At 62.1% G+C, this 23,714-nt stretch overlaps 1 protein-coding gene across 2 annotated transcripts; it reads left to right on the forward strand.

Annotated features, from left to right (window-relative positions):
- Positions 1 to 3,078: 3,078 nt before the first annotated feature.
- On the forward strand, positions 3,079 to 23,272 carry GPR26 (G protein-coupled receptor 26). Of its 2 annotated transcripts, XM_045854336.1 has the most exons (4): positions 3,079 to 3,746; positions 10,913 to 11,026; positions 18,920 to 19,192; positions 22,961 to 23,272. In XM_045854336.1, exons 1-3 carry the CDS (start codon positions 3,079 to 3,081, stop codon positions 19,149 to 19,151), a joined length of 1,014 nt encoding a protein of 337 aa, XP_045710292.1. In that variant the 3' UTR covers positions 19,152 to 19,192; positions 22,961 to 23,272. The 2 variants fall into 2 exon arrangements, with proteins under 2 accessions (XP_045710292.1, XP_045710291.1); XM_045854335.1 differs by lacking the exon at positions 22,961 to 23,272 and having other exon boundaries at positions 18,920 to 20,704.
- The last annotated feature ends 442 nt before the right edge of the window (positions 23,273 to 23,714 follow it).

The following is a 23,714-nucleotide window of genomic DNA, read 5'->3' on the forward strand; positions in this document are numbered from 1 at the left end:
ACGCCAGTCTGGGGCCGGGCAGCAGGGAGAGCTCTGGACAGCGAGCGAGGGCCCTGGGTCCCAAAGCCTGGTCTGCCACTCACCGGCCACATGCCCCTGTGCAGAGCATGTCACCCCTAGGATCTGCTTCTTTATTGCATGACGAGAGCATCTCCAGGTCAACCCCGGGGTTCCCCGGGCTCTACAGGGTCCATGAGAGAGCAGGCAGGTGTGAGTGCTTTGAAAACGGGGAGCTGCTGCGTGGCTCAGGGGCGGGTGTGTGCTGGGTGCTCCAGGTCCCAGAGGTTGTCACCTGAAAGGGACTGACCTTCCTGCCCTTGAGCCTGACCTTGGGCTGGCATCAGGACTGGCTGCCACCTTCCTCTCTGGCTTCCCGCAGGCCCCCTTCTCCCCAGAACCACGAACATGCACCAGGCTTCAGCCCCTGGGCATGCACTCGGACCACCCCCCTGGACTGGCAGCTTCTAGCCCCCTCCACACGAATAGGTCCAGAACCCTCCCCTTCCTCTAAGGGCTGTGCTTCCTGTGACCATGGCCCTTTGGTGGCACCTCTCCTGGGGGCACTGGGGACATTCCTGTGTCTGTTCAGTTTATACGAGTCTTCCCTCTCTTTCTGAAGGCAGGTATGCAGAGGACCACTCCTGTCTCCAGCCTCTCTTTAGGGGTACGGGTGTCATGTGTTTTCAATCACATGTGCACGATTTCCATATACGGTGGAAAGAACATGGGTTTTCATGTCCAAAAGATGTGATGATTCGGCCATCTTAATCAGTCATGCTGCTCTGTCCGTGGGTGCCTACCTGGAGTGACCTTGAGCAAATTTCTGGACCTTTCTGGGTCTCAGCTCCTCCCCCTGTCCAGACGGGCTTGCGGTGTCTACACTGGAGGGTTGTGGCAAGAATGCCCAGTGGTGTGTGTGTGCGCCTGCCCCTGTGTGGGGCTCCGCTAACCCGTCTCACAGCGGGAGACTGGGCCCTGCATGGGAGTCCTCCCTCGGGGCCGGCTCGTGGCCACTGACCGGCTCCCGTGAACACTGTCACAAACACCCCCTCCTTCTCTGCAGCTCAGAGAAGTGTGACAGGCAGACCTGACCCCAGTGTGGTCCCCCTGCAAGCTCCGGCACTTCGCCGTCCCCGATCAGGTGGCTGGCTTCTTGAGTCCTTTCAAAAGGGACAATGGGGACCCTGTGTCGGGGCCTGGACAGGAGCAGGCCTCTCCTTTCCTGTGTGACCTCGCTACCTGCGTCCGAAGCCATGGGAGACCCTGGGCTCAGTGAGGCCCCGCCTGGCGGCAGCCACAGAAACTAGGAACCTGGACACTGTGGCAGTCCCCCTGCCCCTGGAAGCAGGAAATATTGTTCACAACCATAAAAGGAGCCTCTGATTTTTAGCAAACTAAGTCAAAACGTCCTGAGTGTCTTTCTGGTGTTCAGCCTTCTGCTGTTCCCGTTAAGAATTCAGGAAGCGAATGACCTTCACCGTGTGGGTGCAGGCGGGCATGCCCATGACTGTATTGCCATTAGCCCTGGTTTCCTGGCCACCAATGTCATTTTCAAGTTGAGACCATTTCCTGTTCCAGACCAAGGACACGGCTTGAGAAGGCGACCACAGGCCTCTGGTGCGGGCAGAAGGGGCCACCGCACGGAGCTAGAGGCACGGGCCCCGTTCCGCACCAACTCTGCCACCAGGACTCCTTCAGCCTCGGGGTCCGCGTGTCCGAAATGCACGTGTGTCTCTCAGCTCCCTCACGGGCAGGAACTTGCTGCCTCGCCAGCCCGGGGCAGATGGTGTGCGGCCGACAGATGCAGCAGCTGGGGCTCGGGCCGGAGTGCTGAGCATCAGCCAGAAACCCGGGCTCTGCTGAGGTTGGCTGTGGACAGATGAAGCTGGGGGCTCAGGGTCAGGGTCAGATAAAGGCTTCTCCTGGCTGAGGGAATGCTGGGAGGGGGTCACAGTGAGGCTCAGCCTCCCCGCCCCCAGCCCCAGCAGGCTTGAGGATGCTGCTGAAACTCAAGCTGAAAGACAATGGGAAGAGGGCATCATAAACTGAGAACATCCCTCCCACCCCTATCCCCGGCAGCCGCTGCCCTGAGCCAGGCCCTGGGTCCTATGGATGGAGAAATAGGACCCCTTCCCCTCCCAGCAACGGGAGCCTACCTGAGCCCTCCAGCTCAGCCCAGAGAAGGAAGAGCGCCCGTCCTGGGAAGCGCAGCTGGGACAGGATGGCTAAGACCTCTGCCTCCAGGTCTGGTTGGGCTGGCGCTCCGGGCTGGGGCGGGTGGCACTGAGGTGTGAAGATGCCCGGGCGTGCCTCCCTTTTCCCAGCGCCTCCGCGAGACTTCCCAGACTCAGCCTGGCTCTGACACACACACGGGAGCCTGGGTGGGGAGGGGGCTGCCAGGAGCCAATCACCCTGCACAGAAGCCCGCGGAGCTGCTTCTCTCCGAGTGTGTGTGTGTGTGTGTGTGTGTGTGTGTGTGTGTGTGTGTTTGCACACATCAGCGGGGATTTCTGTGCTAGAAGCAGCCAGATTCCCGAGAGGGAAGAACAAGAGGCGAGGGGGAAATTGGGGGTGGGAGAGACAGATGGAGACACAGCAGTGGGAGAGAGAGAAGAGAAGCAGGGCGAAGGAAAGAGAGAAAAAGGGGGAGAGACGGAGAGAGGGAGGGAGGGGGTGGAGGGGAGAGCTGAAAGGGAGAGCGAGCGAGCCGAGCAGAGAGAGGGGAGGAAGAGAAAGCCAGGGAGCAGGAGGGTGCGCGAGTGGAGACAGAGGGATGGGGTGAGGGCAGGAGGAAGCAGAGGCAGAGTGCGGGGGCGCAGGCGCCTGCAATCCAGGATCGGAGGGCTCTGAAAGCTTCTGATTCAGCGGCGCACCCGGCGCTCACCCTCCCGGGAGGTGGCGCGGGGCTCCGGAGTGGCTGCGCGCCCAGGTGCCTGCCCGGGAGGTGGCGCGGGGCTCCGGGGTGGCTGCGCGCTCTCCAGGGAACCATGGCGGCGGGGAGCAGGGGTCTCCGGGCGGCGGGCTGCGCCAAGGAGGCGCCGGGTTGCCGGCCCTGAGCGCAGGCGGCGGGCGCGCACCATGAACTCGTGGGACGCGGGCCTGGCGGGGCTGCTGGTGGGCACGATGGGAGTCTCGCTGCTGTCCAACGCGCTGGTGCTGCTCTGCCTCCTGCACAGCGCAGACATCCGCCGCCAGGCGCCGGCGCTCTTCACCCTCAACCTCACGTGCGGCAACCTGCTGTGCACCGTGGTCAACATGCCTCTCACCCTGGCGGGCGTCGTGGCGCAGCAACAGCCAGCCGGCGACCGTCTGTGCCGCCTGGCCGCCTTCCTCGACACCTTCCTGGCCACCAACTCCATGCTCAGCATGGCCGCGCTCAGCATTGACCGCTGGGTTGCCGTGGTGTTCCCGCTGAGCTACCGCGCCAAGATGCGCCTCCGCGACGCCGCGCTCATGGTGGCCTACACGTGGCTGCACGCGCTCACCTTCCCGGCCATCGCGCTCGCCCTGTCCTGGCTGGGCTTCCACCAGCTGTACGCGTCGTGCACGCTCTGCAGCCGGCGCCCCGAAGAGCGCCTGCGCTTCGCGGTCTTCACCGGCGCTTTCCACGCGTTCAGCTTCCTGCTCTCCTTCGTCGTGCTCTGCTGCACGTACCTCAAGGTGCTCAAGGTGGCCCGATTCCACTGCAAGCGCATCGACGTGATCACCATGCAGACGCTCGTCCTGCTGGTGGACATCCACCCCAGGTGAGGGGGCCCCCCCGGGGGCGCTGGGGTTGGCTGCCTGGGCCTCGGGGCCCGGAAGGGGGTCTTTGTTAGGGGGAAAGGGAGCTCGTGTATCCCCCACGCTCCAGCGTGTGGCCTCGGACCTGATCCCTTTCCAAGGAATCTCCATATCCTCTTCGGAAAACCCAGGCGGGGGAGGGGCCAAGGCTGCCAGTCTCAAGGCAGATGCATGGAGGAGCCCCAGCAGAGCAGGCCCCCCGAAATGTGGGTGCAAGAATGCACAGGCTCATGGGAGCATCGGGGTGGAGATCCCAGAGCCAGAACTTGGTTGGGCTTCTTGTTGACACTCACTTTCTGTGTCTGTGGTTTCCACTCGAAACAGTGCACGCAAGGCAGTGGTCCCGGCTTCCTGCCGGAGGCCTTTCAAAGGTTCTCCTCCGGCCCCGAGAGCCTGGTCTGGGGGTTTAGGGGGCTGCGTAAGAGCTCTCAGACCGGACCGACCGTGCTTCCGGGTCTGTTGTTTCCCTGGGGTCTGCACGGCCTCTGCGTGGGCCTGCGTGTGCCTGGGTGAGTCCTGGGGCTGCCCCCCTCCCTCCCTCGGTGGGCCCTTAAAGGAGTATCTGAAGGACTCTGAGGGGGCAGGGAGGGGGTCTTCTGTTCTTCCCAGATGGCACTGTCCTGTGTCTTCTGGACTTGGAGCCTGGACAGCTCTGCAGGGAGACAGTGTTACCCCCAAGGTCCCCACCCACCTCCATCTTCACCTGGTGGCTGTTTCCCAGGGAGGCAGCCTCGGGGGAGACACCTAGCTGAGGCGTCACGAGCTCACCTGGGCTTTCCTCACAGGGGAGGAAGGGAGAAGGGACACGCCGGTGGCGTTTCTGTGGGCTCTGCTGCTGTGCCTCCCCAGAAGGCGCACGATGAGGCTGGCAGGGAGCACCCACGGGGGAGGCCAGGGCAGGGAGGGAGTCCCCCAGGGTGTGAGTGCCCCCCGCAGGCCCAGGGAGAAGCGAGGTCACCGCTGAGAGGGACAGACCGGAGGTGTCAGCCTGAGCAAAGGTTCCTGCAGCCCTGAGTGTTTCCTGCCCGTGAGCAGTAAAAGAAAAGTGTCTGAACTTCACAGTGTCTGCACAAGGGCACGCCTGCCTGTGCGCATCTCCCCCCTCCACATGGCCCTTCCTGGTTACACGCTGGTGAGTTAGGTGAGGACTCGTCATAGACCCTCCCTCACAGAACCACACACGACACGGGCATGTGCGTGACCAGCAGGGCCCACGAACCCATGCATGCGACTGTGTGAAGGCCATACACGATCCCACGTGTTCTCATATCAACTGCATGTGTGGCAGATCGACCACCACGGTGCACGGGTCACAGGTGCGGCCTGCGTGCACACCCCGGCATGAGGACACGGGCTGACTCACTACTCACGTCCGTGCGTGGGGCGCCGCCATCTGTGGCTGCCCTCGCCCTCCTCAGGGCAAGTCCCCTTCTCTCCACACAGGGCGGGGACCTGGCTCCAGAAAGCGCAGCCCCAGGACGGGGAGGGGCTGGGACGGCTCTGGAAGCCGTAGGCTCGGTTAGCCCTCGGGACCCGGTTCCCACAGCGCCCCTCCCCTGTTAGTCTGAGAGCCTGCCAGCCCAGCTGGGGAGGGGGTGGGCCGGGAAAGGAATCAGTGCTTGTTTAGATCAGTCCGCACCCCATCTCCGCTCTCCCGCAGGCTGCAGAACAGGGGGAGCCCCGGCTCTTCTTCAGTCCTCTTTGGGGTGTAGGGCCGGCTCCACCCTCCACTCCGACTCCAGGCTGACAGGGCAGCGAGGGTTCCCAGGGGTCTCAGCACAGAGGCAGCGGCTCTGCTGACCTCCCCTCCCCTCCCCTCCCCTCCCCTCCCCTCCCCTCCCCTCCCCTCCGCTGCTACCTTGACGCTTCTAAGCCCCAGAATGCTTTGAGGAGCCCTGCCAGCCAAGCAGCAGCCCCAGCCTGCACCTGGGAGAGGAGGGGCTTTGGGGACAAGGCCAGCCCTTGACCAGGTCAGAGAGGCCCCACTGGGCCCCCCTGGCCAAGGGCTGGCCTGAGGGCATGGCATCGTGGGCAGGTACAACGGCACTCACTGCCCCTTCCAACAACACCGTCCGCCTTTCCGGGAGGCTCTGTCCCCAGAGTGGGCGGGGGGCGGGCAGTGGGGCTCCCTGACAGCTGCTCCACGGGCTCCCTTCTCGGCCGCTCACACCTGAGAAACTGCAGCGCTAACTCTGGGGCCTGCCCCTGGCACCCCCAAGCCTGAAGCACCGAGGCTCCAGGAAGACAGGCCAAGCCTCTGGCCTGGAGTGGTGCTGAGAGTCGGAGCACCCGGGGGTGGGGGGTGCCCATTCTCCCACCAGCCTCTTTATTCGGACAGCCAGGGCGGCAGGTGCCTTCCGCTCACCAGCCTCCACCCGGGACCTCCTGGGGCTTCATTAGAAGCGGCCAGTTTGTGTGCCTGCAGGCCCATGCTTGTCGAGACGCCCCCTCCCGGTGCCTGCTCTCCCCGCGGAGTGCTGCTGAGCGTGGCGCTTGGCAGGCCGGGCCCCTTTGCTTAGACGTCGCCACCGATCTGGGCCCCTCTGTGCTGAGTTAAACCTGGGGCGCTGAGAGATGTTCCTTCTCTGCACCTGCCTTTCTGTGGCGGTTTCTCGAGTCACGACGGGTCACCAAGCCGTTTGGAATGCCTGACATTTCACTACCCACCTGTCCTCTGGCTGCCTGGCTGGCCCCGTTCAGCTCTCCCGAACCACCTGCTGCCACCGGACACCGGGGCTGTCATCGGACACGGGGCACCGGCGGACAGCGGGGCCATGATGCAGCAGCCCCACTGTGGGCCGCCACTCCCCCTGACAGAGTGGGACGGTGCTGGGCCACACTCATCCTGTGTGGTGAACGGCTGCTGGGTGCCGTCCCTGCAGGGGTCCAAGCCGTGGCGTAGTAGACAGAAGAGGAGGGAACCCACTGTGCCCTTGGCTTTGCAGATGAGGACACTGGGGCGGCCAGGAAGTGGGGAAGCCCCTGCTCCAGCAGCCACAGGATGCGGCCCAGACCCCGAGATGGATGGGCGGGAAGCGGCGCAGACAGCGGCCAGCACGCCGTCTGTGTCAGTGTTTGCAATTTCTAAGTGAAGCTTAGAAACTGCCAGCAGAACCAGGCTGTGCCTCCCGCCCTGACGCACATACCTTTATGAGGCTTTGCAAGGTGGGGCTCAAACTGAGAACCCCCAGGATCCTTGGAGCTCACGGTGGGGAGCACTGAGCTGTCCGGAGCACATAATCCCCAGCCCCCTTTCTCCCCAGCCCCTTCTCTCCCCACCACTGCAGGGGCCGCCCTTGTGCAAAGCGGATGTTGCAGGTTGTGCCTCTGTGTGTCCCTCACTCCTGTGCCCTCAGGTCTCCCGCCGAGCACACAGGGGCATGGACCCAGGAGGGGGCCCGCGCACCTTCTGGAAGCAGGATCGGGGCACTAGGGGCAGGGGTTTTGTGTTTCTGGTCAGGGCCGAGGGTGAGGCTGTGAGCTCAGGGAGGGGGGGGGGGCACCTCTCTCAGCCCTATGAACTGTTCGTTCAGTGGGGACAGGTGGGGGCCCGTCGATGTCCAGGGTCCGGGACACAGAGCCCTCTCACAGGACTGCCCACACCGCTGTCCTGACCCCAGACTCCAGGCTCTTTCCCCACCACCGACCAGCTCGGTACCTTGGCTTTTGCTTCATTTTCCCAAAAGCCAGGAGACAAATCTGGATTACTCAGAGTCCTCAGAGCACGGGCTCCGGACCAGCCACGGTCCCCTGAGGGTCACATGGGACCCAGACCGCTGTGCCGGGCACAGGGGTGCCTGTAGCTGGCAGATTTCAGGTCACAGATACCGACTTGGCAGCTGTCCCCAGCATTCTGTCCCTGTCCCTCTGCCCTGCCATGGAACCCTGCTGGGAGCATCTCTGTGGCCCCGCAGGCCACAGTGCTGGAGAGCCTGTCTCCTTTTGTCACAAGGACACCGTATGTCCCATCAGGGCCTGCGGGAACCCCACCCTGGCCGCATGCTTGCACTCTGGGAGAATGCACCCAGCCAGGGGAGCTTTGCACCCTAGCCCTCTGCACCGTCCGGGGGCCTGAGGACTCCTGCCATCTCCACTGGGCCCGGGAGTATCTGGGGAATTCGTTCGTGTGGCTACATGCAGCCTACTCACAGCTCAGTGGTCCCATGGGAGACAGTGGGGCTCGGGGGACACACCCCAGACCTTGGAGTCAGGACACCCGGATCTGTCCCCAGCTCACTGTGCGGCCCAGGGCGTGGCGTACACCTTCCTGGCCCTCAGTGTCCTCATCTGCAAGTAAAGAAAACAACAGCTCTCGGGGCTGCACGATTTCAAGGAGCTCAGTTGTGCAAAGAAAGCTCTGTACGGTGGGGGCAAAACTGGCAGGTACCAAGTCATCATCCCATTGTTCCGGGAGCTGGCGGGCTGCTCTCACTCCGTGCTTAAATGGTGACGACAAGTGGGAGGACTGCGCGGCTCCCCTCGGGCCTGGGGACTGCCCTGCCTCCTCATTCCCGCCGCCAACCTGCTCTCACCTGGAAACCAGGGAAGCCCAGGTAGAGAGGATGCATCCATTTACCCGCGGGGGATAAGGAAGCAGCCACATGGCTCCTGGGCAGCAAGCAACGCCAGATGGGGTGGGCGTCCGTGACGGCATGCTAGCCTCACCGGCACCCCACTCTTTGGGGCGGGGCAAGCCCCTCCCTTCTCTGAGCCCCACATTTCCCAACTGGAGCTGGCTTGGGTGGTTGAGAGGATCTCTCGTACGACATGGGACATCAGCTGCAGAGTCCAGCCTGTCCATCCCAGAGCAGAGACCTGACCAGGCCCATGGGGAGGCTCATGCCACGGGGTGGGCACAGCATCCGCCCCAGGCCCCCTCTGGGTGGTTCTAAAGCATCTGAGACGTGAACTACATTGCCAGGGTGACAGACTGGAGGAGGGCCTGGCCCAGTGTCACCACCAGAATGGCACCCCCACCCCACAACGAGTCATTGTCATGACTGTGGTGCTCGTTTTTTAGGGGTGACCAGCACGCTCTGCTCCTCTCGGGGGGCGACTGTTCCGTGGTGGCCCAGGACACCTGGCTCCTGCCCCAAGCCTCCAGCAAGTCTCACCTCAATCGCACCGACAGTTTAGGCAGAAATATTTTACTATTAAAACAAAAAGTCCTGTGTTGAGGGGAATATGCCCCAAACGCTGCACCCTAGGGCGGCCACTGTCCTGGTTTTCCTGGGACAAGAGGGCCCCAGGGTGCAGGACTTGGAGTTTTGAAACCAAGACCGCCTCTGGCAAACCAAGATGGGCTGGTCTCACTGCGCCCAGAGAACCGCTCCGGGTGGGCCTCGTGCCTTCTCTCCACGCCCACCCACCCGTGTCCTGCACACGTCACCCCAGCCCGAGGACCTGCGTGCTCAGCTCTGCGGAAACCCAGGTGCAAGTGGAGCGTCAGGAGATGTAAGACCTGCTCTCGCTCCGGGACCTAGATCAGCGCCACCCTTCCGCCCCCTCCCCCGCTCCGCACCACCCACCGTGTCCTTCAGGGTTTCTGGACGAGCGGAAGCCCCGGTGCCTCCCTGCATAGGGGCCCCCACCGCAGTCTCTAAGACGGCACATGGTAAAGACTCAAGAAGTGTGGGTTGTTATTGATACAGGAATGAGAGATCAATTCATAGTATCGGTAAACGTTTGGCCGGTATGAAACCTGTTTGCACTGAGCCAGACTCCGGTTCCCCGACTCCCCACATCCCTGGAAGGGCCCCACATCCCTGGAAGGGAGGAGAATCCTGCCGGAATTTCAGGCGCCTTCGATCCAAGCACACGTGGAATCGCCCACCTGTGATGGGGAAAATGAAGAAGCGTTCAGATGAAGCATCGGTCACGGTTCTCGCGGAAGGAAGCGAGGCAGCAGCCCGGCCTTTTTCTGTGGCGCGCCAGCCTGGCTCTCGACGGTTCTCCCCCGTCCGTCCTTTCGCTGCACAGACCGGCCGATTTTGGGAGCCCGGTCACCGCGGCCCAGTCCTGGCTCAGCCTGGCCGTCTTCCTCCCTGCTCACGTTTGCAATCCTGTGATTTATGTTCAAAGCAAACAGCAGAGACGCATGCCGTTGTCGGCCCCAAGGGGTGGAGTGAGGGCTGGCTTTTCTCCGTGGTCCTCACGGTCTCCCGTCCAGGGTGCTGTTACTGAGGCGCCTCCCTGGGGCTGCAGGAAACAGATCCCCCAGGCTGCTGCCCACTGCTGGCAGGAGCTGCCTGGGAGTGGAAGGCCCCGGGGCAAAGGGGAGTCAGGCCCGGGGTGTGGGTAAGAGGCGTAGGCGGCAAGCTCCTGATTCCACCCTCAAAGCGGTGTCCCCGATTCTGCAGGGACTTGGCCATCTCTTAGCTTCGTAGATCTTGGTCTCTGAAGGAGTTGAGTGACTTCTCTCTCAGTGACACCATAAGTGGTGTCTGTCGCTCCTGGCCAGACTGAGGCTCTGGGATGGAAGACCCGGGGCTGGAGGCGTGGAGGAAAGGAAGCCCCATGCATACTGTGTGAGGAGTCCAGGTGGCCCAGGTGAAAAGGGCCAGCTCTGAGTACCACGGACGCAGGTTCAAATCCTGTCTCTACTTCCCAGCTGAGCCAGTGCACTCAGCCTCCCTGAGCTCTCATTCTTCATTTACCTGCCTGTAAAACAGGGCAGGTGAAACGTCACCTGGCAGGGAACACGCACCTGGCGGGATCAGTTGTAGTAAGGATAAGAATTAGAGATAGTACTTAGTGTGGCCCCTGGGCCGGGCACAGCCAGTGCTCCGTGAATACGAGTAGTGACAATGATTTCGTGTTATTTGCACTCACCCAGGTGCTGTGCTCACCGCGTTACGCACTGAACGCACTTCATGCATCTGTGTGCTTTCACGCCCGTAACCCTCAAAACAGCCCTTTGCGGCATTTTGTCACGTGGCTACCCACATGCTACAGATGATGGCCCCGGGGCTCAGTGGTGCCACCCAGCGTGCCCCCGGCCACGCAGCTGCAGCCGAGACCTGACCTCAGGTCGCCCTGGCCGCACAGCCACGCTCCAGCACCGTAGTAACCCAGCGTGACCAGGGCAGGGCGGCCTGGGAGTCACCGTGCCCCCATCTCTCCCGTGCAGCGTGCGGGAGCGCTGTCTGGAGGAGCAGAAGAGGAGGCGCCAGCGAGCCACCAAGAAGATCAGCACCTTCATAGGGACCTTCCTCGTGTGCTTCGCGCCCTACGTCATCACCAGGTGAGCCCGAGCGGCGGACGCTGACGTGGTGGACGGGACGCTGATGTGGCTGGGGGGAGGGGGGTGCTGACGTGATGGGCAGATGCTGACGTAGCGGGCGGGATGCTGACGTGGTGGGCGGGACGCTGATGTGGCTGGGGGCAGGGGGGTGCTGACGTGATGGGCAGATGCTGACGTAGCGGGCGGGATGCTGACGTGGTGGGCGGGACGCTGACGTAGTGGGCGGGACGCTGATGTGGCGGCGGGGGGGGGGGGGGAATGCTGACGTGGTGGGCGGACACTGACGTGGCGGGCGGGCGGGTCGGGCACCGGGCCTTGGAGAGCACAGCAGGGCCCGCGCGACCTTCAGCAGTCCCCAGTCTGGCTCGGCCACACGTTGCGGCAGACAGTCCATAGAGGGGTGAGCGTGAACTTGACGGATTTGATGAGAAGGACGGTGCCTTCTTTCTCTCGGTAGCCGTGAATCCTTTTAGAGGAAACTCGGAACTGAAAGGGCTGTAAAAGGCTCTCTCCCACCTGATTTCCAAATCTCACCCCCCTCGCCCTTCATCCAGGGCCCCACCCCAAGGGGCCCTAAAGGAAGGGCCAGGGGAAAGACGGAGGAAGGCACCGCGGAGGTGGGCGCACGAGAGCCCGGCCCTGGGCGTGCTCGGCCGGGGCACACTGGTCGACAGCAGGGCCACGCGCTGTCGGCACGGGGAGCACCGGTGGGCTCACCTGACCTGCAGCCCCAGGGGTCTCCCACTCTGACTCCAGCTGTGGTGGGCTTGTCCCATTCTTTCCGAGTCCCCAGCCCGGTGCCAGCCAAGGTTGCCGTGCTCTGGCCGCAGGACTGTGCGTTCCGAAAGCCAGTCTGCTCTGGCTACAGAATTTTCTCCGCATGTTTTATGCAGGAAAAAAAACAACCCAGCATCACCCCATCGGTTTTGTGCACTGGAGGGGAAATAAAACCCAGTAATGTTGCTGCTGAAGTGTAGTTGGGGTGAATGGGCACTAGGAGGCAGCAGTGGGGCAGAGGTGGGCTTGTAGGAGCCCAGAGGTATTTTCTGACAACAGGTGAGCTGGACCTGGCATGACTCTGCCTGGCAGGGCACCTCGCACGGTACCTCCTGGACCCTACGGCGCCCCCAGGTGGTGGGCTGGGCAAGCGGTAGGAGCTGCTCTGGCAGATGGGGGAACTGAGGCTCCGGGAGGAAAGGGATTGGGCAGGTCATTCAGCTAACAAGGCACAGAGCAGCCAGAGCCCCTCTGAGACGGCCACCAAGCAGCCCTGGGGACCCTCCTGGAGGCAGCGCCAACCCATTGTTCTGCGCCTCCTTCCTGTCCCTGGAAATAAAGGTCAAAGCCACTGAGACAGCGACAGGCTGACCTCGTGCAATCCAGAGGGGAGAGGTAAGGATGAGCTGTTCCCTTAAACGTGCCCTGGAAGGTGGGGTTCCCACGGCCCACTGGGTGCAGGAGAGCCCGGCCCCTGGCACGCTCCGCCTAGACACGCTGGTCCAGCGTCTGTGCCTGACTCTGGGCTGCCCTCTGTGTCTGGACAACATCCCTGTCTCAGACGAGGGTTCTGAGGCTCAGACAGGTGCCAGCCTCGCCCGGCGACTCAGCCAGGTCCCAGTCTGTGGCAGCTTCACCCGGAGCCCACCCACAGGTCCCCAAGCTGCGCTGATTGGAGTCTCCGCTGGGAGCGCGGAGTTCCCGCTGTCCTCCCAGAGCCACGTGGGGAGACGCTTCGTGCCCGCGTCCCGCTGTGAACCAGAGAGCTGCCGCTCCCGAGATGATTGAGATCGAGTCGCTGGAGTGTCACTGAAACCCCTCATTGAGCTGTCGGTGCAGAAGCCGGCTCTGCCCACGATGGTGCAGCGACTGTCTCTATCCAGGCAGCCGCCTCCCCGCCCCCTCCCACCCGAGACGTGTGAACTGAGCTGAGGGGAGGAGTTTGGATTAATGTGGGAACAGCTGTGGGGACCTTGGCGCTGGCGGAATCGGGACGTGAGGAAGAGAAGGGGCTTCTACCGTGACACCTGCCACCCTCCGAGCTGATCAAGAAGATCAGGCTGGCTGGGAAGGGACTTCCTTCTCTTTGTCCCTGGTGCCCTCCCATCTGCCTGACGACATTCTCAGAGCGGGGAGCGTCATCTTTGGGTCAAGAACCACTCGAGTCTTCAAAGAGCTTCTCGAGCTCCCCTCGCATTGCTCCCTCATTGCAAAAGAACAGGAAGTCTCCGACAGTGAGTGGATACACCTGTAATGCACCTCGGAGGGGCCAGTACTTACCTGGCTGCACTTAGTAAGGCGCCCCTGCAAGGTGAGCACTAGCACCCTCGTCTCACCGAGGTTCAGAGCAGCGAGAAGAGTTTCCCAAGGACGTGGGAGTAGCAACTGGCAGAACCAAGGGTTAAAGGTCAGCACCTAGCCTATTGGCAGTAATGCAGCCCTGTGGCCATGCTACATCTCCAAAGCTCCACAGCTACATCTCCTGGGGACTGGAAATACAGAGCTGCCCACCTGCAGGTTGATCCGACTTCCTACCCCAGTACCTTTGCGTGACCCACACGCAGCACCAGACTGCCGAGGGTGAGGGCAGGCAGGCGTGTGAGTCCTTTTTCTGGAAGAAGTGGTGGGTTCCCAGGGCATCGCCTCTGACCTCCCATCTGGGGGACATCAGCTCGGGTGGACCTGGGGCAGGGCCCAGAGGCCGTCAGCGTGGGTGGCTGAGGCCCCTGGCAGACGTGGCTGGCGCAGGACGGACCGTGCCGCAAACCCCTCTCAGAAAGACAGTTCCACCCGCCGCCCCAACCGGCCAGAGAGCTGCTACTGCACCCGCGCACGTCAGGTGACTGTGGGAAACATTTGGAGACCCCCCGCCTCCCCTTTAATTCGAGACACAACGTTCTATCCATTTACGCGCTAACATCGGCCCCTGGGTCCCCAAAGCCTTGGGGCGCAGCGGCTCTTCCCAGAGTGTTTGAACAGGGACTGAAGACCCGGGACAGACTCTCACCCAGAAGCTCTTGTAAGGCGATTATCTCCTTAGAGATAAATACTTACAAGGAATCACAGTTGTCCCCAACCAGCAGAGCGGGGCTTTGAGGATCTGCGGGTCTGAGGACACTGTCATCGCTCTTTTCAAAGTCACAGACTCCGTCGCTGGCAGCGGGGTTGGGTCTGCAGGTGGCTGTCCGGTGCTGATGTTCTATTAATAAAATGCCTTTTCCATCGAATGCCTCATGAAAGTTTAAACTGCCAGCTCATTACTCACAGGTCCTCACCTACATGGGCCAGACCGTCCAGAAGTCTTGGGAAGACATCTGGCTGGCTTCCCAAGGAATGTTCTGCTGCCCGGGCTGCATTCGGTGCACAATGTGTGTGTGAGCGTGTGCGTGAGTGTGTGTGTGTGTGTGTGTGAGAGAGGGAGGGAGGAAAGAGGTGATAGACGGTGTTAAAAGCAGGTGCTAATTTACCGTTTTAAGTTCAAGAGTGGAAAGTAAAGCTCCTTGACCACGTCCTGTAACCAAGTCAAGGTGCTGGGAGCAGCAGCCTGGGCACCAGGAGGACACAGGGTCCCTGACTGTCACCTTCGGTCCAGGGTTCAAGTCCTGCTTCTCCCACATCTAGCCTGTGGCCTTGGCACTTCGCTTGGCCCCGGTCCCACCCCCATGCAGCAGGGAGGACACCTCCAGGGGCTCCAGGCAGCGGTGTTTGTGAAGTGGTTATCAAAGCGCTGAGCCAGGGAGGGCTCAGGGGAGGATCTGGGTGGAGTGCTGCTCCTGTTTGCACCCCAGTTCTCACTGGGCAGCAGAATTATGATGTTGGTCTCTCTGGGGGTCCAGAGATTGCCTTGGAGATCTGGCAAAGGCACCCCCATCTGCCCTCCCGGGCCCAGGATGGCCAGGCTGCTGGGTGGGGGTGAAGGTCCCTGTGGGTGAGGGGCAAGGGGGGACGGGCTTCCTGGCCTCGTTAGCCCTCTGCTGAGACAGTCAGTTCATGACCTGCCGGTGACCCAGAGCAGAGGGCTTCTTGCCCAGAGAGAGAAGCGGCTCCCTGGAGTTCCCCCACCCTCCGCCCCACCCCCACTGCCAACAACTATAGAGTGGAGGGGTGCAGAGGGGGGGCCAGGGGCGCAGGACTGGGGGGGCAGGATCTGTGGTATCTGCTCTGTCACGCGGGGTCAGAATAACGCACCTCTCTGTGCCCTGCTTCCACTCTGCCAGCAGGCCCGCACCCTGCCGACAGCATTTCACCCCCACCGGGGGCTCTGCCCAGGCCTCCCCCCACCGTCACCCCCTGCCCCCCACCATGCTCACAGCAGGGCCTCTGGCACCCCTGCATCCCAGTCACCTAAAATGCTGGAAAACGCAGACTCCTGCTCCCCCTCACCCTGACCCCCAACCCTGTGGGCTCTCACTCCCAGGACTGCAGGGTTCTGAGGGATAGCTGCGTGTGAGGTTAGCACGCGTGGGTTCTGGGCACAGGAGCGTGAACATTTCCGCCTGAGTGGACCCTAATGGCAGAGGGCTTTCTGGCTCACGCCCCAGGCAGCTCACGCGAAGTCCCCTTGGTGCCGAAGGGAAGGTCGGGGTCGGGTGGGGGCGGGGAGGGCGAGGAGGGGCAGTGCCCCGCTCCGGAGTGGCTAATGCCTTTGCGACCCCACCCCCATGGGCCTTGGTGGCACAGGAACAGGGCGGGGCCCGTGCCACTGTGACACTGTTATGGCGTCCCCGTCCCTATGGGGCTGTTTGTGGCAGGGGCAGGGGGCGGGGTGTACACCTTTCTCAGTGTTGCCCTAACAAGCAACCCCTGACAGGGTAGCTTAAATAGTAGAAACGCGTCATCGCAGTTCTGGAGGCTGGAGGTTGAAACTCGAGGTGCTGGCAGGGCCTGTTCCTTCCGCAGCCCAGGGAGAATTTGCTCCGGCCCCTCCCCCAGCTCCCGGGGGCTTGCTGGGGGTCGCTGGTGCTGCTCGGCCTGCAGACACATCGCCAGCCCCATCTCCGCCTTTACGTTCACATGCTGTTCTCTCCCGGGTCCAAATCCACCCCCTTCGTGAGGGCACCGGTGCTGCTGGGAGGACCTACTGGGCACGGGGCCCGCCCCGCAACCTCCTCTTAGCTAGTGACCTCTGCGAGGACCCTGTTTCCGAGTAAGGCCCCATTCTAAGGGGCAAAGGCACCCCCATCCTAAGGCGGGGGTTAGGACCTCAGCATGTGAATTTGGGGGAGATGCAGTTCAACCCAGCGGGGGGCTCTGGATAAAAGGAAGCAGAGTCCCCTGTATTAACACCTGAGCCCAGGGATCCCCAAAGGCAGGGCTCTTGGGTCCGAGCTGGGGCGGGGGCAGGAGGGGCAGTCAGTAAACCACCTCGCGCAGTAAAAGCCGGCGGAGGGCAGGGCGGGACAGCGAGCCTGCCCACAGGGACACCGGGTCTGATCAGAATAAGAGTGCTGCTTTCCGAGCGAGAACCAGGGCTAGCTGGAGGGTCCCCCTCTCACAGGTCATCTGACGGATCATGTGATCGTACACATGCCTGCCCAGACCTGGAAAAAAGCAGCCGTGGCAATGGGGAAGTCCTTGCCGCCGCTCAGTCCCCCTGAACAGAGAGGTAGGGCGGAGCAAAGCCAACCACAGCAGGTGCGCAGCAGGGGCGGTGGGCGCTGGGGGGTCCAGGTGCGCAGGAAAAGCAGAGAGCAGGTCAGCCAGCCGCAGCTGGGCACAGAAGGGGCATCCCAGCTTCAGCCATGCCCGGTGGCCGCACCGGAGCAGTGGCCGGGCCTGCACCGACCCGAAGCATCTCTGTGCCCTGAGCCCTGACCAAGGCCAGACGTGAGCTGGCCAGACAAAGTGGAAGTCTTCCTGTGTACTGCCTGCGGGGCATGTGAACGGAAGTGCGGGTAGCACAGGACAGCTGCATGGGGAAGGTGTTCTCGGGGCCCAAAGGGACCCTGGAGCTCACCTCGTCCAGTCTCGTTGCTGAGTGTGAAGCCCAGGGTGGCCCCGAGCCCAGACGGGAGTGAGGGTAGATGGAGCAGGTTTCCCGTGTAGGAGAAGACACTGGCTGGCTGCTCGGGCTCTCGGAGCCTCGGTTGCCTCGTCTGTAAAATGGGAATGCTGCCGATTCCGAGGGACAGAGATTGCGCACCCCAAGGATCTGACCCGAAGGAAACTGTCCCCTCGGGGTGGCCGTCGCTGAGCCAGGGGAGTTCAGACTTCACCCACGTGACATCTCTGAGAAGCAAATGCGGTCGATGTAACCTCTTCGGTTACCTCTGACTGGTGAAACTTTAAATTGTCCCGAATCGTTTCACTGTTCTGTGAAGCCTGCAGAACCTGCAAATAATAGTTTAGATCTTGCTGGGTGGTTCGCTGTTATCTGGCTCTTTTAATAAGCCCCTGGGGAGAGCCCACACGCTGAGGCCGAACGTGGGAACACGCAGAAGGCCAGACAGTTCGGAAAAGCAACTTGGCATCGCGTAGCAACACCACGCTGGCATTCGGCTATTTCACTGTTATTACTAGGTGTGAGTTCTAAACTTGGGGTGGGGGTGGGTTGACTTCTTAAATTCATAATTTCCCAGAGTAGAGTTCTTAAAAGCACAGAATTTCCCAATGCGAACAGCTCCCTGTCCTTATTCAAGCTCCCGAGGATGTGAGCAGGAATGGTCCCACGGGGCTGGAGGGCAGGGCCGACAGTGGGGCTGAGCAAGGAGACGGAAGGTGGGCTCCCAGTGGGTTCAGGAAGGACCTGCTCCAGAGGGGAGTCTCAGAGCCGCCAGCGTCCTGCCGGAGATTGTCCACATACGGCCCAGGGGGCCGGACACACTGGAGAGAGGACCTTGCATCAAGTGGGGCGGGGTGGGGGGGGCTTCCTGCACACGGAGAAAGGCTGTACTGCCTCCCGCCTGGTGTCAGCACCACCGCCTGGGTCGGTGGGTGGGTCCCAGGGGGACCCTCAGACTGTGACCCAGCTGCGTCTGCCCTCACCCCCTCTGGATGATGAGGGTCACTTCAGGGGCCACTGCCCCAGGAAGAGGCCTTCCTGGCCAGCAGACCCTCTCCTGGTGTAAGACATACTTAGAGCTTTGCAGAATGTTCGCAAAGTTATTCCCAGCCCTTCCTCCCAGGCAGCCTAGCCTCCTTCGGAAGGCAGAGCTGGGACCGGGAGAGGAGCGCCCGCCTCTGGTGGAGGTGATCGGACTGAACTGCCCATTTTTCACTTGGAAACGAGCAGCCCAGGGGCACGCGGCAGCTCAGCGGCGGAGTTGGAGCCGGTAGCCGGGACACCGTTAGCTATTAGCCCATTTCTTTTTTTCTTTTTTTTTAAGATTTTATTTATTTATTTTTAGAGAGGGGGGAGAGAAGGAGAAACAGAGGGAGAGAAACATCAATGTGTGGTTGCCTCTGGCACACCCCCTACTGGGGACCTGGCCTGCAACCCAGGCCCTGACTGGGAATCGAACCGGCGACCCTTTGGTTTGCAGGCCGCCCTCCACTCAACCCACTGAGCCCCACCAGCCAGGGCCTGTTAGCCCATTTCTTAGAGGAGCTCCCACTCCAGAGTCAGACAGACCTGGGTTCCGGTCCTGCCTTTGCCATTCACTGGTCATGTGGCCTCCAGCAATGACGTAACGTCCTTGGACTTCCGTTTCCTCACGTGTAAAACAGAGAGTGTCCCACCTCCCGGGGCTCCATGAAATCGCACGTGTTAGCACAGCCCCCAGAATAAAATAAGTGCCTGGTGAGCGTCTGCTGTCCTCATCGTTACGGCTGCAAACTGCTGCTGCCGTAGTGACTGAGGGGGCTGTCCCGGAGCAACTGAGGCTTGGCCGGGAAGCGGGGGTCGGGGCCCAGACCGGGGGCTGCTGCACCTGGCCGTGACCTTCCGTCTCTCCGCAGGCTGCTGGAGCTGTCCTCCACGGTGCCCATCGGCTCCCACTGGGGGGTGCTGTGCAAGTGCTTGACCTACAGCAAGGCCGCGTGCGACCCCTTCGTGTACTCCCTGCTGCGGCACCAGTACCGCAAGAGCTACAAGGAGATCCTGAACAGGCTGTTCAACAGGCGGTCGCTCCGCTCCTCCGGCCTTAGCGGCGACTCGCACAGCCAGAACATGCTGCCGGTCTCTGAGTGAAGGACCCCGCTCCTGCCGCACCGTCTGGCATGAGGCAGCTGGTGAGAAGGCCGGGAGGGCTGGGGCCCCCGGGCAGACACCCCCAGCCGCCACCCAGTGACTCTGGTTCCCTGGCTTGGAGGGGCTCCTGAGGCTGCCCCCCGGGTCCTCAAGGGCAGCCGGCGAGCTGCCCCTACGTACCACCAGAGGACGACCGTGGGATGTGCTCTGGCTCCTCTCTCTGAGAAGCTCCTCTGAGCTCCTAGACTCACCAGAGGCTCCTAGAGGTGGCAGTCCGGTCACGATCAAAGGACACACGGTGCTGGTGGCGGGTGGGAAGGCATGGCTCCCATCTGCTTCCTAAGCACTCGCTGTTGGGCTCCAGGCTGCAGAGGAGCGGTGGCCTCCACGGGACACGGGACACGGGACATGGGACACGGGGGAGGTTGGCGCTGGCCCTGCGGCCCCACGTGGAGCCTGGCCGCCCTCGTCCGTGTGATCGCAGAGGCTGCCTCAGCCCAAATGTCGCGCAGCCGGTCCTCACTGCGCTGTGCTCAGCGAGACGACGTTCGAGGACTCGCGGCTGCCCGGTTGCTGCCGACCAGTCTCAGCCATGCTTCCGTCTGTCGGGTCAGCCTCTGCTCCTCCCTTTGCCCCCACGGCTGCCGTGTGTGTGTGCAGACAACCCGAGCACGCGCGCAGTTTCAACAGGCAGGCAGTCCGGGGAATAAGGTTCTCCCCGAAGTCTGACCCTGAAGTCGCCCTCTGGCGACTTGTGTGCCGTAGCGTTGGCACCCAGGGGAGGCAGGAGGAAGGTGGCTGGCTGGCCCCCCACCCTGACTTGTGGGAGCCGGATCGGCAGGGGGCGCCTCACCTCGTCGCACATGTCTGGTCTGGCACGTCCTTGGCAGTGGACAGACAGGAACGGACCCGAGCCGGGTGCCAGCAGTGACTTCGGGGCCTGGGGCTGCATCCTGCTCGTGTCTGTAAGTCCGCCCACCCACAGACAGTGGGGGCAGTCCGAGGGGAGCAAGAGAGTGCCCTGTGACAATGACAGGAGAGGGAGGTTTTTATTGCACATTATAACCATAATACGTGTGCTGACCCATTAGCAGCCTCCGTCTGCATTCAATAAAAACCGAGGTGAGTGGACCGTGCCTTCTGCCCGTTCCATCTTCGGTCGCCACGTCGAGTGGACACGTGACTGCTCAGGGCGGCCGTCTCTCAGGCCCCTGGGGGACTGCTCTGGGGCGGCAGGGAGGGGGAGAGGCAGGCAGCCTTTCCTCTTCCACCTGCTCCGCACGGCCTAGCTTTGGGGGTGCAGAGGGGAGGCCACAGTCCCCTGGGGACCCACCGGGAAGACCCCTTGCGTTTTCACTGCCAGGCGGCCCCAGGAGTGAGAGAAAGGAAGTGCTGTTCACGCCCGTTTGAGAAGATGTCTTATGAAACTCAGCTTCTCATTTAGAACACAGACCATGGAGCCTGGGCTCCTCTTGCCTAATTTCAAGGTTTCCATGGAGACTAGAACAGAGACAGATGCAGCTTCCCAGGCCTCCCTCCGATTCCGGGTGCAGGTGGAGGTGCGCTCGCCCCTGCCCGGAGGAGTGGGGGCGGGGGAGTGGCGGGGGGCACGTCCTTTCCAGTTCCGTGGTTGGGGATGTGACCTTGTTAGCTTGACATCAGCCGTGATGGGAGTATCTGTACTAGGAAAATCACCAAATGCTTCAGATCGGGTCTTTTCTCCGCCGAGAGCCGGTGGTGAACCGTCTGCCAGCGCCCCGCTGCCCAGGCCCGCCTGGGTGTGTTTCTGCAGCAAGGCCGTCTGAGTCAGAGCGCACGTGGCCACTCCAGTTTGAGTCACGGCGGACATTCATTTCTGTGGCGGTTTCCTGGGGACGAGCAGCTGTTCACTGACCGTTGTCTCGGCCCCAGAAGTCCCACCGAGGCCGAGAACAAGCACAGAACCGGGAACCGTGTCCGAGTGCTCTCAGACCTGGGCGCGAGGCAGGACGTGGCCCGGGGGACGGGGTCAGGAGACAGTCAAGTCCAAGCCGTGAAATGTGGTTCTGATCACAGTCAGATTGGACAGGTAGGTAACTGGGTCACCCACCCCCCACCCCCCTTCCCGCCGTCTCTGTGTACACAGCACGCGGCTCTGAAGCAACCACGCATCTGTACCTCTTCTGTAGCTTGAAAAGACACATTTCATGATTTCCACGAAACTGCTACACGCCCAATAAAACCAGCTGTGTTGGCATCCAGGGGACAAAACCCCAGCTAAGTCAGCCGATTGGGTGTTCTCGTCGTTACTTAGACAAAGGCCTCGAAGCCCAAGGGGGAGGGAGAAGCAGACCACAGGGTTGGCGACGATCGGCGCCCCCCCCCCCCAGCGAGAACTACCTTTGGGCGAAGGTTCATGTCCATCTCTACAGTGTACAAAGTTTGCCCCTGCACCCTCACTCCCAGGTGAGCTGTCTACCTCATCGGGTGATGCGACGTATCCACGTCACACGGTTTTCTCAGGTCAAGCACGTAGAACCGTCTGGATCGGCGTCTGTGCCACAGGGCCTGGGCGTACGTCAGTCCAGTGCGAGGCTCCAGGTGTAAGGCCCCCACGCTGGTGGACATCTGGATGCATGGAAACACTTAAGCAGCCGGAGCACAAAGTGTGGAACGGAGAGGCCGTAGACCCCTAGGCCCACGGGTGGGGCGCAGTTTCCCCGCCCTGCACGGTCAGGGTCTCTGGGTTCGACCCCAGCCTGCGATGCCTTTTCCAGTCACTCTGCAACTGAGCTAGCTTTTTCCCTCACGCTGCTTCTTGAAGGAGGAGACTTCAGAGCCCTCGACCCACCAAGGGACCTTCGGCTCAGAGGAGTGTCACGGCATTCGGGGTCTGTGTGTCTCGTGGTCCGCTGACCTCCCAAAGATGTTTCTTACCTAGACACCGGCTGCGGGGAGGGGACGTTGCTTCGAGTCACCTCCTACCGACTGTCCATTCCTTCCGGCCCTCAGCTCGTCCTCTGTCATCGCCGCGAGCAATTAACCTCTCCCCCCACGCCCGTGACGTCAGTCTTCTTTTCCGTGGTGCCTTCCTTTCTTCGTTGGGGAGAAGGAAGCACGACACTCGGGGGACCCCAGAGGGGTACTTGCTGGAGTCTTGGCTCAAACTCGGCCCTGGCAGCTCCATGAGGAGACAGCGTCCCCTCGGTCACCAACCAGACCCGTCCCACCCCCTTCCCACCAGCCTCCTGCACTGCAGGGTGGAGCCAGGTGCCGGCAGAGCCAGAGAGAGGCGGTGCCACGCCCGGGGGTGGGACTCCTGTGCTCCTGCCAGGTCCCTGGGAGGAGCTTGCAGTGACGACAACGTCCTGACAGCTGCTGAGTTCTGAGCAAATACTAGGCCCCAGGCACCATGCTGAGTGTTTGGGGCTGTGTTCCCACCCATCCGCATAAGAACCCTATGATGTAGGTACTGTTGTGACCTCTTTACTGGTCTGGAAAGATCTCGAGGTCCCAGGGCAGCAAGCAGAGAAATTTCAGGGGCACGCAAAACAAGGCGGGGTCTCCAGCAGGGCAGGTCCGAAGCAGCGGCAGAAGTCCCCAACTTCATTCAGCTCTTGGCAGTCCAGGGCGCAGGGGATGTCCTTCCATTGGCACCCAGGGTCACCCTTACCCCCACCCTGGGGGTCCTCTCACCACGTGGCCAGCACACACGGGGGGGGACCCCTCAGACTTCCCTTTCTATATGTTTCCAGGGGAATTCTGGGGGAGATGTTTAGCAGTGACCTCTGTACCCGGAATGTACCGTTCACACGCCCTTTCACCCACAGGGAATCTGATTAAATGTTTTCGGTGTCGAAGGCTCACGGCCGACCTGGATTTCCCTGCGACTCTGGGCCCGCAGCTTCCGTGAGCACCAGCCCAGGACAGCCCTGCCCTGGCACCCGCCGGAGTCAGCCTCTTCGCGCCCTGCAGACGGGAGGGTTGCCGTGCAGGACCCTGGTGACAACTGTCGGAGCCTGGGCTGAGCGGCATGGGGGGCCGGCCAGTGGGGAGCCTCCAGGGTTGGCACTTGGGCGGTCAGAGGTGAGAGCTGGCCGAGAGCGGTGTGGTTTCTGTGAGCTGCCACCTTCCAGCCGGGCCCCACGCTCTCTCCAGACCCAGCGGCCTGTGGGCCCCGAAGAGCCAGTCTGACCCTGGTGGGCTGCTTTCACTCTGGCCTGGTCCCTGGAGGAGGTTCGGGCACCTCATCCGTGCTCCTGCCTCCCCAGTTCAGACATAGCCACGAAGTCAAAGGCCCCTCATGCCTCCTCCTGCAAGTACGGGGTGAAGGAGCAGGGGCAGGGCATCTCTGGGGGTCGGCCGTCTCGGGGAGACGGATCCCCGGGGGTGGAACCGTCCATCTTCCCAAGGAGCCTGCATCGGGAAAGGGAGCGGCTGGGACACATGGCTTCGCTCAGCCAGACCCAGGTGTCACTGTGCAGAGAGTGGCAGGTGGCAGCCGCAGGCTCCGGCCCAGAGCTGTGACAACACTGACCTGCACCCCTGGGACGTTTGCTGAGCACAGCGTTGCGAGGTGTGCCG

The sequence above is a fragment of the Phyllostomus hastatus genome, unplaced genomic scaffold (assembly GCF_019186645.2).
Source record: "Phyllostomus hastatus isolate PE091 unplaced genomic scaffold, TTU_PhHast_1.1 phas_scaffold_1066, whole genome shotgun sequence".
Lineage (NCBI taxonomy): Eukaryota > Metazoa > Chordata > Mammalia > Chiroptera > Phyllostomidae > Phyllostomus > Phyllostomus hastatus.